Source organism: Colossoma macropomum, unplaced genomic scaffold (assembly GCF_904425465.1).
Source record: "Colossoma macropomum unplaced genomic scaffold, Colossoma_macropomum, whole genome shotgun sequence".
In the NCBI taxonomy this organism is placed as follows: domain Eukaryota; kingdom Metazoa; phylum Chordata; class Actinopteri; order Characiformes; family Serrasalmidae; genus Colossoma; species Colossoma macropomum.
The window spans coordinates 4,398,096-4,415,304 of record NW_023494806.1 but is presented as its reverse complement, the minus strand read 5'-3'; the positions used below and the strand labels follow the sequence as shown (position 1 = coordinate 4,415,304).

At 39.1% G+C, this 17,209-nt stretch overlaps 1 protein-coding gene across 2 annotated transcripts in view; it reads right to left on the bottom strand.

Annotated features, from left to right (window-relative positions):
• Positions 1 to 17,209, bottom strand: part of hk2 (hexokinase 2) — an 89,317-nt gene that overhangs the window by 16,494 nt on the left and 55,614 nt on the right. For both annotated transcript variants that reach the window (XM_036598047.1, XM_036598048.1), the window contains 4 exons: positions 14,389 to 14,537; positions 11,555 to 11,674; positions 4,833 to 4,928; positions 1,633 to 1,732 (listed from right to left, as the gene is read on the bottom strand). In XM_036598047.1, the coding sequence (XP_036453940.1) occupies positions 1,633 to 1,732; positions 4,833 to 4,928; positions 11,555 to 11,674; positions 14,389 to 14,537 (465 nt within the window). The remainder of the gene's footprint in view (positions 1 to 1,632; positions 1,733 to 4,832; positions 4,929 to 11,554; positions 11,675 to 14,388; positions 14,538 to 17,209) is intronic.

Sequence of the window (17,209 nt, the reverse complement as noted above, 5' to 3'; positions counted from 1 at the left end):
TCACAGAAGCTCGTATCATTTTTCCAGCTTGAGCTGCTGCTAATAACGGCAGATGAGCAATAACATTGTCTCACACAGAGCACAAATTTATTGATATGCTGGGCCAGACATCGCCAACCTGTCTGGCTGAATTCAAACAAGCATAATACAACCAATCTAGAATAAAGAAGTAGACATGGAGGGGTCTGGGCCCTTTAAATGGCCCATGCAGACATTAAGTGTATGATATTGCTTTTTATCAAGAATATAAGTGAGCGACAGATCTGGGTTTTAAACCACGATGGACTAGTAAAAGGTAAAACATAAATAGGTCGTTTAATGTAGGCAAATAGAACATTTTGCAACTTTTTTTAACATTTTTTTGGCGCTCCGCCTGGTTAGGGTAGTTTTTTAACACAAATTTTAAGGTAAACATGTTACGAAACTGTCTCTTGTACATCTGGACTGACTGTGTCATATCGTATTGTCACACTTGTGACACATATCGTAAAGCTGCTGACGATACCCAGCCCTAGATGTAATCACTTTAAGTGTTTAATTACACCGACTTAATTACTTTGAGTGATAAAACATTTTAAAGGGCCCAAATCCTATATTTTCCTTAAGTCCACTTATTACATTTGTGTGGTTTTATGTTCCAAAAATGGTCATAACTCATTTTACTATGCCCATTTTCCAACCTTACAATTAAACAGGCTGGTTTTGTTTTTTAATATATGTAAATGAGCTCTATTATGACTGGCTGTCCTGTATTGAGCTTGATTTAAAAGGCATTTCAAGCCGAAACACTCCTTATAACTTCATTGTGAGGGGGCGGGGCTAAACTGCTGGCATGACATGGCCCTTTTTGTTGCATCAACGGAAAATATTTGTGTCACTTTAATAATTTAAGTCAAATGCAAATAATAGATTTTTTAATGTGAATTATGAGCATTGTGGATTGTTATGCACTGGTATGCCATATAAACGTTATAGTATTTTACCATTTGGCTCTGAAATGTCCAGGATTTTGCATTTTTAAACTAAAAGGATTAGTGTAATGTCTATTATGTACCATCAGATGCTCAGTTCAGTTTTTAACTGTGATGCAGAGTGAAATGAATATACTTCACACACTTCAAACAAAATATACGTGTAAATAACCCTAAACCTGTTCAGCTAATATCTGATTGCTGCCTTCAAATATTAAGGTTTGGAACTGTTTGCCTTCATTTTGAGTTCTGTTAACTAATTTGGGTAATTGGCAGTTTGGCAATCTAGCTATATCCAGCAATATGCAGCTGTATTATCTATGAAAATACCAATACTGTATCCGCAGATACTCAGTATTACTCAGAAATGTGCTAAAAAGAAATTGATGATGATGATGATGATGATGATGATGATGATGATGGGACATACCCAGTCACCTGACGCAAACACGCGTGCGTACATGTACCCGTGCACACACTGACTCATATGCACACACACTTGAGGGTATGAAATAGGTGTTATTAACACACACGTGGGTGCACACAGTCGCTCACTCACAGACTAAATAAACACTCTCAGGACCTTCAAGGTCAGAGCCATTCAACAAATGTCTGGACGAGACGAATTGTGTGCGAGGAGCAGGCGGTCAGACACACTCACCCACAATGAGCCCCACTTCACAGCGCGGATCCTCATAACCGCACGTCATCATCGTCCCGACCGTGTCATTCACCACGGCAACCACGTCCAGATCAAACTCCTGACCACACAAGGGGGGAGAGAGAGAGAGAGAGAGAGAGAGAGAGAGAGAGAGGGAGAGAGAGAGAGATAGACAGAGAGAGAGAGAGAGAGAGAGAGAGAGAGAAAGAGACAGAAAGAGAGAGAGAGAGAGAGAAAGAAAGAAAGAGAAAGAGAGAGAGATAGAGTAAGAGAGAAACAGAGAGAGGAAGAGAAAGAGAGAGAGAGAGATAAAGAGAGAGAGAGAGATAAAGAGAGAGAGAGAGACAGAGAAGAAGAGAAAGAGAGAGAGAGACAGAGAGAGAAACACAGAAGAAGAGAAAGATGAAAAACAAACAAAAAGGAAAAGAAAATAAAAGAATAAAAGATATACAGAAAAACAAAGTATAGAAATAAAGAAAAACATAATGGAAAACATACAGAAAGAAACAAAAAGAAAGGGACACAATGAAAATGGAAGGGAAAGGATGAAAATATACGTAAAAAAACAACAAAGTGAAAGGACAGAAATGGGAGTGAAGGCATATATAAATATATAGTATAAATATGTAGAAAGATAAATAAAAATAAATAGAAAAGTAAAAAATAGTAAAATGAAAATGGAGAAGAATTATGGAAAACATACAGAATGAAAATTTCAGAATTAATATGGATGGAAAAAAGGAAAATATGTAGAAATAAATAGACAAAGTGACAATGAAAACGGGGAGGAAAGAGCAGAAAAACAGAAAGAAACAAAAAGAAAGTAACAGAATAAAAATAGAAGGGAAAGAATGGAAAATATTCAAAATGAAACCAAAAGAAAATGACAGGATGAAAGAAACAGAATAAAAGAGAACAAAAAGAATGAAGAAAAAAAAGAGTGAAACAGAAAGAAAAAGAAAAAACAAACAATAAATTAGCCGAGATTAGTCTGAATGTAAACCTGCACTCCCTTGAGGTAGAATTTAGCTGATTATGTAAACAGTCGGGTATCAGGAGAATAAACTCAGTCTGCCTGTTTCTGAAAGCCTGTATTTCCCACAGTGCAGAGCCACACGGGCGTCTGGTGTTTTGATTGGTTTAAACAGGGAACTGACTGCAGCACTTCCAGCTCACAAACCTCAGTGACTGCGTCTTTTAGAACTCTGGTGGTGGGATTTTCTCTGGGTCAGTACTGGAGCCTGACCGATGTATCAGTTGGCTATTAAAATTAAGGTTATAATTCACCGGCATTGCCTAAAATCCTTTGAAGTCAGCTGTTTTATATTATAACGAATGCAAACCTCCAACAGTCGCTTTTTCTGACATTTTAATGCTTTGATATTAAAAATTTACAGTCACCAGCTGCTCATCTGACAGAACAACTAGTTTGAACGTAAAACACCATCATAGTTAAAATAATAAAAACATCTAAAATGCATCCAAACTTCCTTTAGCACAAAAAATTGAGGTGAAAAAATGATGAAAGAGCTTCATAACAGAAATAATTTAAAGACAATCTGGCCAAAATGAAAACTGTAGCCTACACGCCTACTTTCCTCTTAGTCCTGATGGTTATATGATGTATTTGTGCACTGCATGCTGGGTATTGTAGTGAGAACACTGATGGACAAAAAGATATGGAAAAAGGATAATACATTTTTAATTCTGTCAAAATGAGGAGGCTGAGGGATGCAAATGCTATAGAATATAACATAACATGAAAAATAAGCTAGTTTTAGGTCAGAATGCCCCGTCACCAGGGTATATTTTGGTTTTTCCGTCTGAATTTACATGAACAAATCATAAGGCAAATTATTCAGTAACTGCATGAAATAAATGTAATTTTTTATTTCACTTATTTATTTATTTATTTTGTAGAAGCTCCCCTCAAATGAACAGAAAATGTGTTTTATGATCATAAACATATTGTTATATGCTTACAATTTACTGCTGAAAGCCAAAAATCTTAGACGCTCTTTGTATTTTTTTATAAAAATAATGTTTACAGAGCAGATCACTGAAGAGACGCCATCTGTTTATAGTTTATAGCCCAGATTTGTGGAAAAATGGGTCGACTTTCAGTAGACAAAAAACTGTGAGTTCAGCTTGTTTTATTATAAGAGTTTAAAATGACATCACCCATCTATTTGACTGGAGAGAAGACAGTTACAGCTCTCATACGACCCCCACCTTTAGAATGTAGCTTATGAAATATGAAAGTTATGAAGAATATGACGAAGTGTGTTTTGGAACCACTGGTGATCCCAATGAGTTGAAGAGGTTAAGACTTTATGTTGTTTATTTCAGTTTTAAAAAATGAAATACACTGAGGACCCAATCAGTTGAGAAGCGACAATCGATCACTTAGTAAAGCACTGTTTAGCTAAATGTTTTAGAGCCTGTTTACGTTTTTTTTTTCATTATTCATTATCGTCGATTATCATAAGCTTCAGCTCCTCAAAATCAATATCAGTCAGAAAAGATCACTATTAAAAAGATCCTATTTAGCGCTACTGAAGTGTGTATGATTTGTGCAAAAACTGATATATTTTTAATTGGTTTTGTTTCTATTTGGATTCATGCTGAAGTTCTTTGATATCCACCAAGCCACTGCCAATATGAGTACATTTTAAACTGATCAGTTTAGATTATCATCAGTAATTAATGCCAGTTATTATTAAGGTTACTTATACCTTACTTAAACATTACTAATATGGTTTTTATGCACCAAAGACCTGGAACGCATTACCAATACACCTCCGTCAGGCTCCTGTAAATGTTTTTAAAAAACAGTTAAATACTCATTTCTTTACTTTAGCGTTTAACTAGTATTTTTATTGTTTCCTTAGTTTTTACTGGAATATTACTAGTACTTTTATGTTCTTGTTACCTGCATTTTTGATTGTCTTTTTCTCTTTATTTACACTTTTATCCTGTGCTTTTTAATTGTATTTATTAATATATCCATTTTCTGTTATTTATTGTTTGTTTATTACATTTTGTTTTTATTCTTGATTATCTTTTCTTCCTCTGTTGTTTTTACTTTGTACTGTGAAGCACTTTGAGCTGCATTTTTAATGTATGAAAGGTGCTATATAAATAAACATTATTATTATTATTATTATTATTATATAACGGAGTTGGCTGCTCACACATACCTCCATGCGATGGATGGCGTCTTTCAGGAGCAACGCTACGTCCTCGCCTTCACAGCCTGTAGCCTTGAAGCCCTTCGTCCACTTCAGCAAAATACCCTGGAAAACAGAGGAGGAATCAGAAGATGATTACACTCTTTTTCTGAGGGCTCATTTTCTGAGTGTGTGTTGTATGTGTGAAAGAGCACATGTGCACTGTGACATGATAACATCTTTTTATTTTTCTTTCTAGAAATGTACAGTAGAGGAACATGCAGCCTCAATTTTTGATGCCTGCATCCATCCACTTCAGGCACATGACCATCCACACTGGTCTGCTCTTACATTAAATTAGAATAAAAATAAGAATTAAGAACCATAAGCATGTGCATGAGCACCTGAGAAAAGGGGAATTTCACCATAGGATTAAATTGTTAAGACATAAAGTAAGGCAGAGCAGTTTGATGTGAAATGGTTCACTGTATGGAACCATATACACTTAGATTTCTTTACAGTGGTGGTGATAGGAACCAAGGGTCGCCATGACTACAACACAAATATAGACATTTTATTTACTATCCAAAACCACCAGTGAACCATCACGAGTCTTCTGACTTTTATATTTAATGTTGACGATAATCAAATAGTGGAAAATCTAAAAAAAATACATTTTTATTTGAGGACTATTTTGCATGTACCCCTATGCCATGAAAGGGTTTTAAGGACAGATTTTAGGCCAAAACCTTCTCAAATCTATCGTAGAACAACGTCTCAGACATCAGGCAGTGCAGTTGCACCTATTTCAACTTTGTGAGGGAGATTTTAGGGGCATTAAACTCGTCAGACGTCTGGTTCCTATCACCACCACTGTGAACCATTCTGACTGCAACAGAGCATTTCACATCAAACCACTCTAAAGGACTCCGTTTACATCTTAACCATTTAATTGTATAGAAATTTGGAAAAATCAATGTAATTCCCCATTTGAGGTGTGTTTATCTGAATAATGACATCACTATTTTGATATTTTTGTTACGTTTCAGAAAAGATGGAGAAAATATACAGGCACAATTTCACTCTTAAAGGTTTAACAGGGCTGTAAACTGTGGCAGTGTTGCTCATATTTGCAGGCAAGCAGCTATTTAATATTAAATATGAGCATTTTAAGAGCGTAACTGAAAAGAACGATATATGCTGACCACTCATAGTGGTGATAACTAGATCCAGTAACAGTGAAAAACTATTCCTGTGAGAAATTAATAGGTTGGGACATCGTCCACTGAGGAGACGACACCCTGTGATTAAGACAATGACTTTTTATTAGCACTAATACTGTACTTAGCCGTAGTGTTAACTCATCTAAAGAGGCAGCCTCCGTTACTCATGGAAACCTACCAAGCAAAAACAGACTGCCCACACTAGCCTGCAACCTGTTGGATGTTTACTTGCTTTGGCTGCTGCTTTTCAATTAAGTAGGGATCAAATCACTGCTTCAAGTGGCTTATTGCATTCAGAAAATGATGAAATTCTGCTCTCTGAAACTCTGTTTCTACGTTCATCGTCCATTTTATCAGCTCCACTTACTATATAGGTGCACTTTGTAGTTCTACAGTTACAGACTGTAGTCCATCTGTTTCTCTGCATACTTTGTTAGCCCCCTTTTACCCTGTTCTTCAGTGGTCAGGACCCCCATGGACCCTCACAGAGCAGGTACTGTTTGGGTGGGTCATTCTCAGCACTGCAGTAACACTGACGTGGTGGTGGTGTGTTAGTGTGTGTTGCGCTGGTCTGAGTGGATCAGACACAGCAGTGCTGCTGGAGTTTTTAAACACCTCAGTGTCACTGCTGGACTGTGAATAGTCCACCAACCAAAAATATCCAGCCAACAGCGTCCTGTGACCACTGATGAAGGACTAGAGGATGACCAGCACAAACTGTGCAGCAGCAGATGAGCTATCGTCTCTGACTTTACATCTACAAGGTGGACTGACAAGGTAGGAGTGTCTAATAGAGTGGACAGTGAGTGGACACGGTGTTTAAAACTCCAGCAGCACTGCTGTGTCTGATCCACTCAGACCAGCGCAACACACACTAACACACCACCACCACGTCAGTGTCACTGCAGTGCTGAGAAACGATCCACCACCCAAATAGTACCTGCTCTGTGAGGGTCCGTGGGGATCCTGACCACTGAAGAACAGGGTAAAAGGGGGCTAACAAAGTATGCAGAGAAACAGATGGACTACAGTCTGTAACTGTAGAACTACAAAGTGCACCTATATAGTAAGTGGAGCTGATAAAATGGACAATGAGCGTAGAAACAAGGACATGGTCATAATGTTATGGCTGATCAGTGTAATGTAATTGATGTGTCTGGTTATAATCTCATGAGATGATTAAACACATCCACATGTCAAAATAACAACAGGAATTCATTTGTAGTTTGCAGCAGAATGTCTGCTAAGAGGAGATGATGGGTCATTCTGTATTTGGTCAATATTGAGGTCTTGCTGTAACAGAGCAGTCCCACCAAGGTGAAATTCCCAAGGTAGCCCTTTCATCAGCTGTTTCCACAGTTTTGCATTTCTTGCCAAAGAAAAGTGGCAAAGATTTAAGAAACTGTAAACCTGTTTAGGAAAAGTGCTTTGAAAAGCCAGGTGTCCCCAACCTTTGTCTGTATTAGATCTCTCATCAGATCGACTACCACGCATCCCAAACAATACGCACAAAGGACGACGCTGGATTCCTCATTTAGGCTTCACAATAAAAACAGAAGCCCATTCAAAACACACATAACAGCAACATAATAAAATCAATCAAAAAGAGCTGAGCTTTGATGCAACTCATTTTTCAAGGCTCTATGACAGGCTTCAGACGCAAAGCGAGGAACGACAGGAGAATCGTTTTCTCACAACCTCAGCGTTTTCCGCCCAACACGACTCAGCTTTTCTTTCAGGCGCTAAGTAAAAACTATTACCCAGACAGCGTGTGCTGAAATAAAGGGTGAACTTCATTTTCAGTTGCACCGGCGCACAACAACACACATCTCATCACCACAAACACACAACACATACACGTCTTTATTTGTAAATGAGAGGCAATATGTTTTGGATCCTACGGGTCTGGTGGTGATGGGAAATTAGATCTAAAAACTGTAAGTTATTTGTATTGTAGGTCTAAGAAAACTATTCACAGTGGTCACTAAGGTTAACTGTTGCTTATAATGTTTCTGTAAAGCCGTCAGCTTCCACGGTGAACAGTGGGATAGGCTGACCAATGAGCTCTTTTCAATATCTTTGCAGATGCCATTTGGATAGTCGTAACACTTGTTTTCCAGCACATTACATGTGAATTGAAACAATTACTATGAGGTCAAATGTCAGCTCTAATTTGAAGGTACATGTACATGCTGGGCGAATCAAAGATGAATCACAGGCCTTTTTGTTCATGAGAACAAATGCAATCTGGCAAATTAACATGAAATTGGCGTATTTACCTATTTGGTAGCAAATGCTTTGAAATCAGTGATTGCTTGAAATCTGCGAGCAATAGACATCACTGGGCTCCGGCTATCTTCCCTGCTGATGGTCTGCAGGCCGGCAATTTTAGCTCCTGATTGTTTTGCAATTTTGTCTTCAGTAAAGTGAAATCCTGCTCAGTGTGTTCAGGTCAGGTCCTTAGGTTGTTCAGGCAAAAATACTGAACTCCACAGAGTCTTTAGGTTTTGGGCCATTGTCCAGTTCAAACACTGGTCAAAGACTGCCCAGTCTTTTTTAAGGGTGTGGTTGCATTCGAGCAGTTAAGGGGCTTATCTAGACCTTATAATCCATCTAGATGTTTCTGTCTGCAATCACATCATCAGCAAAGATGAGTGATGCAGTTCCATCATAGGTGAAGGACAGTAATCCAGTTCACACAGTCAATACAGAGTGTGATGCAGTTCCATCACTGATAAAGACAAATGATCCAGTTCCTGGTACAATCATCATTAACACCAGCACTTCAGCTCTATTACCAATAATGACAAGTGATCTTGTTCCATTGTCAAAAGATGAGCGATCTGGTGCAATCATCGATAAAGGCAAGTGATCCAGTTCCATCATCAATACAGTTGAGTTGAGTGATCCACCAAAAGATGAGTGATCCAATCCCAATTTCAATAAAACCAAGTGATCTGGCTTCATTATCAACAAACATGGGCGATCCAGTTTTATGATCAGATAAGAAGTGATCTGTATCCTTAATCAATAAAGCTGAGTGATCCAGCACCATCAAGTGATCACTTTAAATTATCAGTAAAGATAAAAGATTCAGTTACATTGTTGTTAAAGATGAGTAATTCAGTCCCATCAATAAAGATGAGTGATCCGGTTCCACCAATAAAGACAAAGTGATCCAGTTCTATCATCAATAAAGATGAGCGACTCAGTTCCACCAATAAAGACAAAGTGATCCAGTTCTATCATCAATATAGATGAGTGATCCGGTTCCACCGAAAAAGATAAATGATCCAGCTTCATCAACAGTAAAGATGAGTGATCCAGTTCCACCAATAAAGATAAATGATCCAGCTTCATCATCAATAAAGATGAGTGGTTCAGTCCCCCCAATAAAGACAAGTGATCCAGTTCCATCATCAATAAAGATGAGTGATCCGGTTCCACCGATAAAGATAAATGATCCAGCTTCATCAACAGTAAAGATGAGCGATCCAGTTCTATCATCAATAAAGATGAGTGACTCAGTTCCACCAATAAAGACAAAGTGATCCAGTTCTATCATCAATAAAGATGAGCGACTCAGTTCCACCAATAAAGACAAGTGATCCAGTTCCATCTTCAATAAAGATGAGTGACTCAGTTCCACCAATAAAGACAAGTGATCCAGTTCCATCTTCAATAAAGATGAGTGATCCGGTTCCACCAATAAAGATAAATGATCCAGTTCCATCAACAGTAAAGATGAGTGATCCGGTTCCACCAATAAAGATAAATGATCCAGTTCCATCAACAGTAAAGATGAGTGATCCAGTTCCACCAATAAAGATAAATGATCCAGTTCTATCATCAACAAAGATGAGTGATCCGGCTCCACCGATAAAGATAAATAAAGATAAATGATCCAGTTCCATCAACAGTAAAGATGAGTGATCCAGTTCCACCAATAAAGATGAGTGATCCAGTTCATTCATCAATAAAGATTAGTGGTTCAGTCCCCCCAATAAAGACAAGTGATCCAGTTCCATCATCAATAAAGATGAGTGATCCGGTTCCACCGATAAAGATAAATGATCCAGCTTCATCAACAGTAAAGATGAGTGATCCAGTTCATTCATCAATAAAGATGAGTGATCCAGTTCCACCAATAAAGACAAGTGATCCGGTTCTATCATCAGTAAAGATGAGTGGTTCAGAGGAGTGATACAGTTTCTTATATGTAGACTATAATGCAGCTCTCTGTTCTTGAGGCTTGTCAGTAATCTAGGTGCATTCTATTAGAGTAAAGCATGGGGAGGGACTGTTGCTCTGTCTTTATATATTCTAGGTGTTGTGAAAGAGTCATATTTGATAAATTTTATTAATCTGAGCCAAAATCAATCTATATCTAAAATCAAATCGTGACCTCAGAATCTAACAACATATTGAACCTGAAGACGTGTATCGGTACACCTCAAGCAATGACATATCTGGCTAAGAATCAGCTGGATAGTCTAACAGTTCTTGTCTGCAAAATTGGGAGGACTGCAGGAGCTAATTAGAGGCTAAGAGAGGCGCTAATTTGGGCAGCCAATTTAGCAGGTTATCAGCACACTATAATCACGTTTGGCTCACATGATTTTTGTACAAAAGCCCTTTTCTGCCAAGCAGAAATTCAGACTGATTAGGCTAAAACAATGAGTGTATTTAAATGCACTTAATAATCTGATAACTGCAGAAAATCACATTTTATCAGTGATCTGATCAACGTGCTTATATGCACTTGAGTAATCAAATAATGGGGAAAGTCTGGGTCTACATGAGTCAGACAGTAATCAGATTTCTGCTTTGCAACCAGCCAATAAACTCACAGAAGAAGACGTGACAAACATAACATAAACTCAAATTTCATGCAGCAACCTTTTTAAAAAAAAAAAATGCTCTACTTTATTTAAAAATATGAACATACATCATCTAGAAGATGAAGAATATTTGTATATTTATATAATTTGTTTCATCAAGTATGTATTTGGTTTCAGCATCGCACCAAAAGTGTTTTGCTGCGTCTCGCGGCGACGCTGCTCGCTTATTTCTGGTGCCACCATCTGTTTTCGCACATGCTCAGACTGAGAAATCCGAAAGAAATCAGAGTAAGAGTTCACATGCACTGAGAAATCTGATTACTGAGCTAAAATCCAGCCTCTTTATCTGATTAAGAAATCCGATTTCTAGACGTTACTCTAATCTAAGAAATATAACCGCAGAAATCTGATTATGATCAGATTATTGAGTGCATGTAAACACACTCCATGACTTATTTTCTCAAGATTTTGATTTAGTAAGTCAGAATAATGACTAAAAAGGAATTATTATTCATCGAGAAACATGATTACATCAACATCATAAGTAATTATGCTGAGAAAACAAGACATGAGCTGGACACAAATAAACACATCAGAAATTCGTATTTTTTAAAACACATTTTCTTGCTGGTGGGAGGAATTTGTAAGAAAGAACATTTGTAAGTGCAGAAAATATATATACACTGACCTCGTCCAGACGGGTTTGACTGCAGGGGAAAGAGAAAGTGAAGCCCAGCGGCAGCGACGCCCCCTTCATTCCCATGTACTCCAGGAAGTCGCCAATACAGTGGACAATGTGGTCAAACAGCTACAGAAAACATGCACACACACAAAATCCGATAGCATACAGTTACTGAAGGCCACAGGCCACACTTATGTACATACCACCTACACACTGAATGCAACCAAACAATCAATAGTTTTTCACAACAGTCAGGGTAAAACTTTTTACAACAGCTCTTACAATGATGTCCTTGAAAACTTTCCCGAAACGTTAAAAAACAAAGTGAGATTTGAACAAGGCTGCACAACACGCTGAGCCGCACCTACCTTGTACTTATAATCACTGGCCAGCCAAAACAGTTGTTAAGTAAAACTTAGGCTTTTTTTCAGGAGATGTTTCTAAGGAGGTCTGATATAAGTTACATATATAATTTGGATAAAAGGGAAAACTTTTCAAAGTTGACCCAAAGATACAGAAAAAAGTGTCTCTAAATAACTGCACAAGGCATGGTAGACAGCAAAACTGTCCTCATCAGAGAAACAGCACTTAAAGCTTTCATCTTTGAGAGTAGTTGAACTTCCATTAAGCTGAGTTATGGGGACATTTTAAGGTCTTTGAATGTGTGTTTTGTAGTTGAACGTCTATTAAAGCTGAGTTATGGGGACATTTTAAGGCCTCTGATTGTGTTTTGTGGTTGAACTTCCATCAAAGCTGAGTTAAGGTGACATTTTAAGGTCTCTGAGTGTGAGTTTTGTAGTTGAACGTCTGTTTTGTAGTTGAACGTCTATTAAAGCAGAGTTATGGGGACATTTTAAGGCCTCTGAGTGTGTTTTGTAGTTGAACTTCCATTAAAGCAGAGTTATGGGGACATTTTAAGGCCTCTGAGTGTGTTTTGTAGTTGAACTTCCATTAAAGCAGAGTTATGAGGACATTTTAAGGCCTCTGATTGTGTTTTGTAGTTGAACTTCCATTAAAGCTGGGTTATGAGGACATTTTAAGGCCTCTGATTGTGTTTTGTAGTTGAATTTCCATTAAGCTGAGTTATGGGGACATTTTAAGGCCTCTGATTGTGTTTTGTGGTTGAACTTCCATTAAAGCTGAGTTATGGGAACATTTTAAGGTCACAGTGTGTGTATTTCGTAGTTGCCGTCTGGCTGAATGGTTAAGTTTCTCGGCTTCCGTGGGAAAGCAGGCTCAGTTCTAGCGCACAGAAGCAGGTTTGCAAAGGTTTGTGCCGGTAATGTAATGACATCTCTCTAGCTCTGTGTGTATGAGGTAATTAGATCTGTTCTGTCATCGCTGCTCTACCGATGTGTTTATCGCAGAAACTCATCACAATAATGATACCAATATGATTTATCGTGCAGCCCTAGACTGAAATAAGAAAAATTCACATCAGATCAGTCTTATCACCCTCAGATTTATTATAATTAAGCCCCACTTGGTTATCAAATCCCTAACAGCACAGAGTGCTAATCTACGAACATCTTTTGCCATTCATACTGTGACGAGCATAATTAAAGGGGCAAGAGGGGCCTCATCTGAGGCCAGTACTTTTATCCAGAGAGGGTCAATAAATACAGAACCAGCCAAGAGGCAAGTGTGCTTTCACATGGCAGAACACGTATCAATCAGCACTTCACACCCAGAGTCTCCACTACGAGTGTAATTTCATCACGAGTGGCCCCTCTGGGCCGGAGCAGGTGGTTAAGCTGCTCTCACACCGCGTTTTGGAGTGAACCGTTACTGGTTAATTACAAAAGACGAAGTTGCAACATAATTTACATCGGAGAGTAGCACTAATGGACTTTCAAGAGGTGTTCAAGAGGTGAAACACATGAAGGACAACTACGGCAGGAGCATTGAATCAAGACGCCGTAATATATAACCTAACTCAAATAACGAGAATTCTATTCCAATTAACCCCTCCATCCATTCTTCACAATCACTGCCCTCATGCTGCTGTGCAGTTTCACACTTTCAAATCACAAACCTGATTAAATTAACCAAGTAATTATAACGCTGTTCGGGAGCTCAGTGATGTGGGCTGGACACGGTAACGAGCAGCACATGGTCTACCCAGGATGGGAATTGAGGACTGCTGTTATGCATTATGCCAGAGCTTGTTTGGAACCTCACATTTTTGGTATTGAAAGTTTGCTTCTTAAGTTTTTGCTCTAGAGCTATGAAGCTAATGTCATTAAACAAGCAACAGAAGCTTCCCACCAAATAACATCACACAGGCGGCATGCTATGACATGCATTGTATGACATACTCAGTGGTAAAACGTGACTAGCCAGGTCTTCAGTTCAGTCAAAAAAAAGGAAAAAACAAAACCTCTACGATAACGCCGACATCTGCTAGAGCTCTACTAGAGCTAGGCTAACGATGGTGCACATCAACATTGGTCCCACCCACTGTAAAACAAAATGTGATTGGTTCATTGTTCCGTCACTTGTTAATCTAAGCACTCCTGAAGTCCTAACCTATGGGAGAGCTCGCCTGGCTACCACAGCGGAAAAATCCTGATTGGAGAAGCATTATGACTGTATTAAATGAAAACGAACTAAAAATTACAGACATGTATTTATAGTTCCTAAACATCAATAGACCTCCATATAAACAACCACACAAGCAAGTCTATTAGTCATTACTTAACAACTCAACACAATTTAAGGTACATTATGTACGAATTGTGTACATTATTTCTGCCGAGCTGAAAAATTTGCTCTAAGTGCTCCATTTTAGTAGTGCCAGGTCAGGCTGACCCAGAGGCAGAGAGTGAACGTGACTTTACCTCTTCCCCAGTGCCCTGCATGAAGTCCTGTGGGATGGCGTAGATTTTGTTGTGCATCTCCACGCTGCGCCGCTTCCCGCTGCGCACGCGGACCAGCAACACCCGGAAGTTCGTTCCGCCCAGATCCAGTGCCAGGAAGTCTCCTCGCTCTACAGGACAGGCAGATTACAGAGAGAGGCTTTAAAGAGCCGATACCATGCTTTTAAATAGAAGAGTTTGATGTATTAATTAAACATTGTTAAAGCTTTAAAATGTACTGCCCATTCCCTTATAAGGCTGACAAACTGAGTAGCAACAGATGGGCTACGTTCTATAACTGTAAACCTTCAAAGTACATAGATACAGAGCACGTTTCTGTCATTTTGTCCACCCTTTGTTTATTCGTGGTCCTCATCGCTGTAAACACACGCTTCAAGGGTCCTCAAACAGTTCCAGTCAACTCCTGGTCACCGCAAAAACAGCTCAAGGATGCACCTTAAACTGACCACATCATAGAAAACTGAATTTTGCTCACTTTTTTAAAACAAGAGCTTGATATAGTTTGTAAACACTGTCCAAGTTTTAAAATGTACCATTCAATCCCCACAGTTCACATATGGGCTGCAAAGAACAGTCCGTTTTTAAGATGTCACAAAAACCAATGCATGTACATACATCCACCTATTTAGCCTACAGCAGTTTAGCCCCGCCCACTGACACTGAAGTTATAAAGAGTGTTTCAGCCTGCTTGCTTTTGGAACAAGGCTCAACACAGGGGAGTCAAACAGAAAAGAGCTCATTTACATTTATTAGTCTTAAAGGCACAATAAAAAATGTGATCATGTAACTATGAATTATCACTACTTTTTCATATACAAAACCTCAAAGAAAAAAACAACTAAATATAAGAAAAAATGTAGGATATGGGGCCTCTTGCTACACTAGAACCAGATGCCTCTTAAAAGGTCTCTCACAAGTTATTACAGGAAATGTTTATACATTAGATGTATAGATATGTATGCCTACATGTGTATACTCTTTTATTGAACCCTTTATAGGTCTAAAATAAAATAATGGCGCTCCCGAGTGAGAAATGTCAGCAACTGCAAAGCAGTCACCAGAAAATAAACACAAAAATGACTAAAATGTAAGTTTCTCATTAATGTTCCACAGTAGAATTAAGTGTCATTTGTGAAAATACTCAGGAAAGTACAGATCCATCAGAATTGTACTTAAGTGCACAGAACTAATTAAAGAGAACACAAGCCCGGCTCATATAGAGAGAATTCTGCAGCCAAAACCCCTCAGCTGGAGCTAATCCTCTGCCTTGCCAGGTGATCGTCGACTCTCTGATTCTTTTAGAGCTTGACTTTATCTTTGATGTGATATCTTAATGAGGTAAAGATCAATCCGGGCATGTTCGCTCCCAGCAACTTTCCAATCTAAACGTTTTTATGTTTCCCTGCAACTCAAGACAGCACGTAAAAAATACCTCCAAATGTGACTTATCTGCCCTCCATACTTTGCAGTCTGAAAGGGTTGGAAAGACATCAAAACAGATCCACCCACAAAAAAAGGGTCACTTTTTTATTTGTGCAGCCTTGAATATGAAACAGAGTCCCTGACATGAGCTAAAAGGTTTTAATTTACTGTATAAAACATATGAAGTGAGTTTGGAACGATGCATGAGACTTGACCCACATTTATTTCAGAGGTTCCGGTGTTTTAAATGAGCTTTTTAAAAGCAGGTAGACCAGGATAAGGTTCATGTCCATTTAAGCACCCTAAACTAATAATAACTTGCTATATTCTACGTGATTCTTTCAAACCATCTTCACTCACAACACAAATGGGGGCTCCAAGGCTATGTTTGTTAGTCAGTACCATAAAATAGGCTTGTGCAATACTGCAACACTTGAACCCACCTACATAACAACATCGACATAACCATGGCTTAAACATATCATGGAAGATACACTACATGGCCAAAAGTATATGGCGCCTGACCACCACGCCTATATGAGCTTGTTGGACATCCTATTCCAAAACCTTGGGCATTAATTTAGAGTTGCCCCCCCTTCTGCGGCTATAACAGCCTCCACTCCTCTGAGAGGGCTTTCCACAAGATTTTGGAGTCAGTCAAAAGAGCATTTGTGAGGTCAGGCACTGATGTTGGAGAAGGCCTGGCTTGCAATTGATGTTCCAATACATTCCGAAGGTGTTCGGTGGGGTTGAGGTCAGGGCTCTGTGCAGGCCACAGACGTTTACGGAGCTCGCTTTGTGCACAGGGGCTCAGTCATGCTGGAACAGGAAAGGCTCTTTCCCAACCTGATACCACAAAGTCCTTGTATGCGGTAGCATTAACATCATCCCTCACTGGAACTAAGGAACGCAAACCCTGAAAAACAGCCCCAGCCCATTATCCCTCCTCCACCAAACTTTACCGCTGGCACAATTCATTCTGGTAGGTAGGTACACATCCACCAAACCCAAACTCGTCCATCAGACTGCCACAGAGTGATGATCTTTCACTCCAGAGAACACTCCAGAGTCCAGTGGTGGCACGGTTTACACCACTCCAGCCAAAACTTGGCATTGCGCATAGTGATCTTAGGCTTGTGTGCAGCTGTTTGGACATGGAAACCCACTTCATGAAGCTCCCGATGCACAGTTCTTGTGCTGATGTCGCTTCCAGAGGTAGTTTGAAGTATTACAGTCTGCACGCTTCAGCACTCGGCGGCCCCGCTCTGTGAGTTTGCGAGGACTACTGCCTCATGGCTGCAATAATAGTACTTACAGTTGACAGAGGCAGATCTAGCAAGGGCAGACATGTCATTAACTG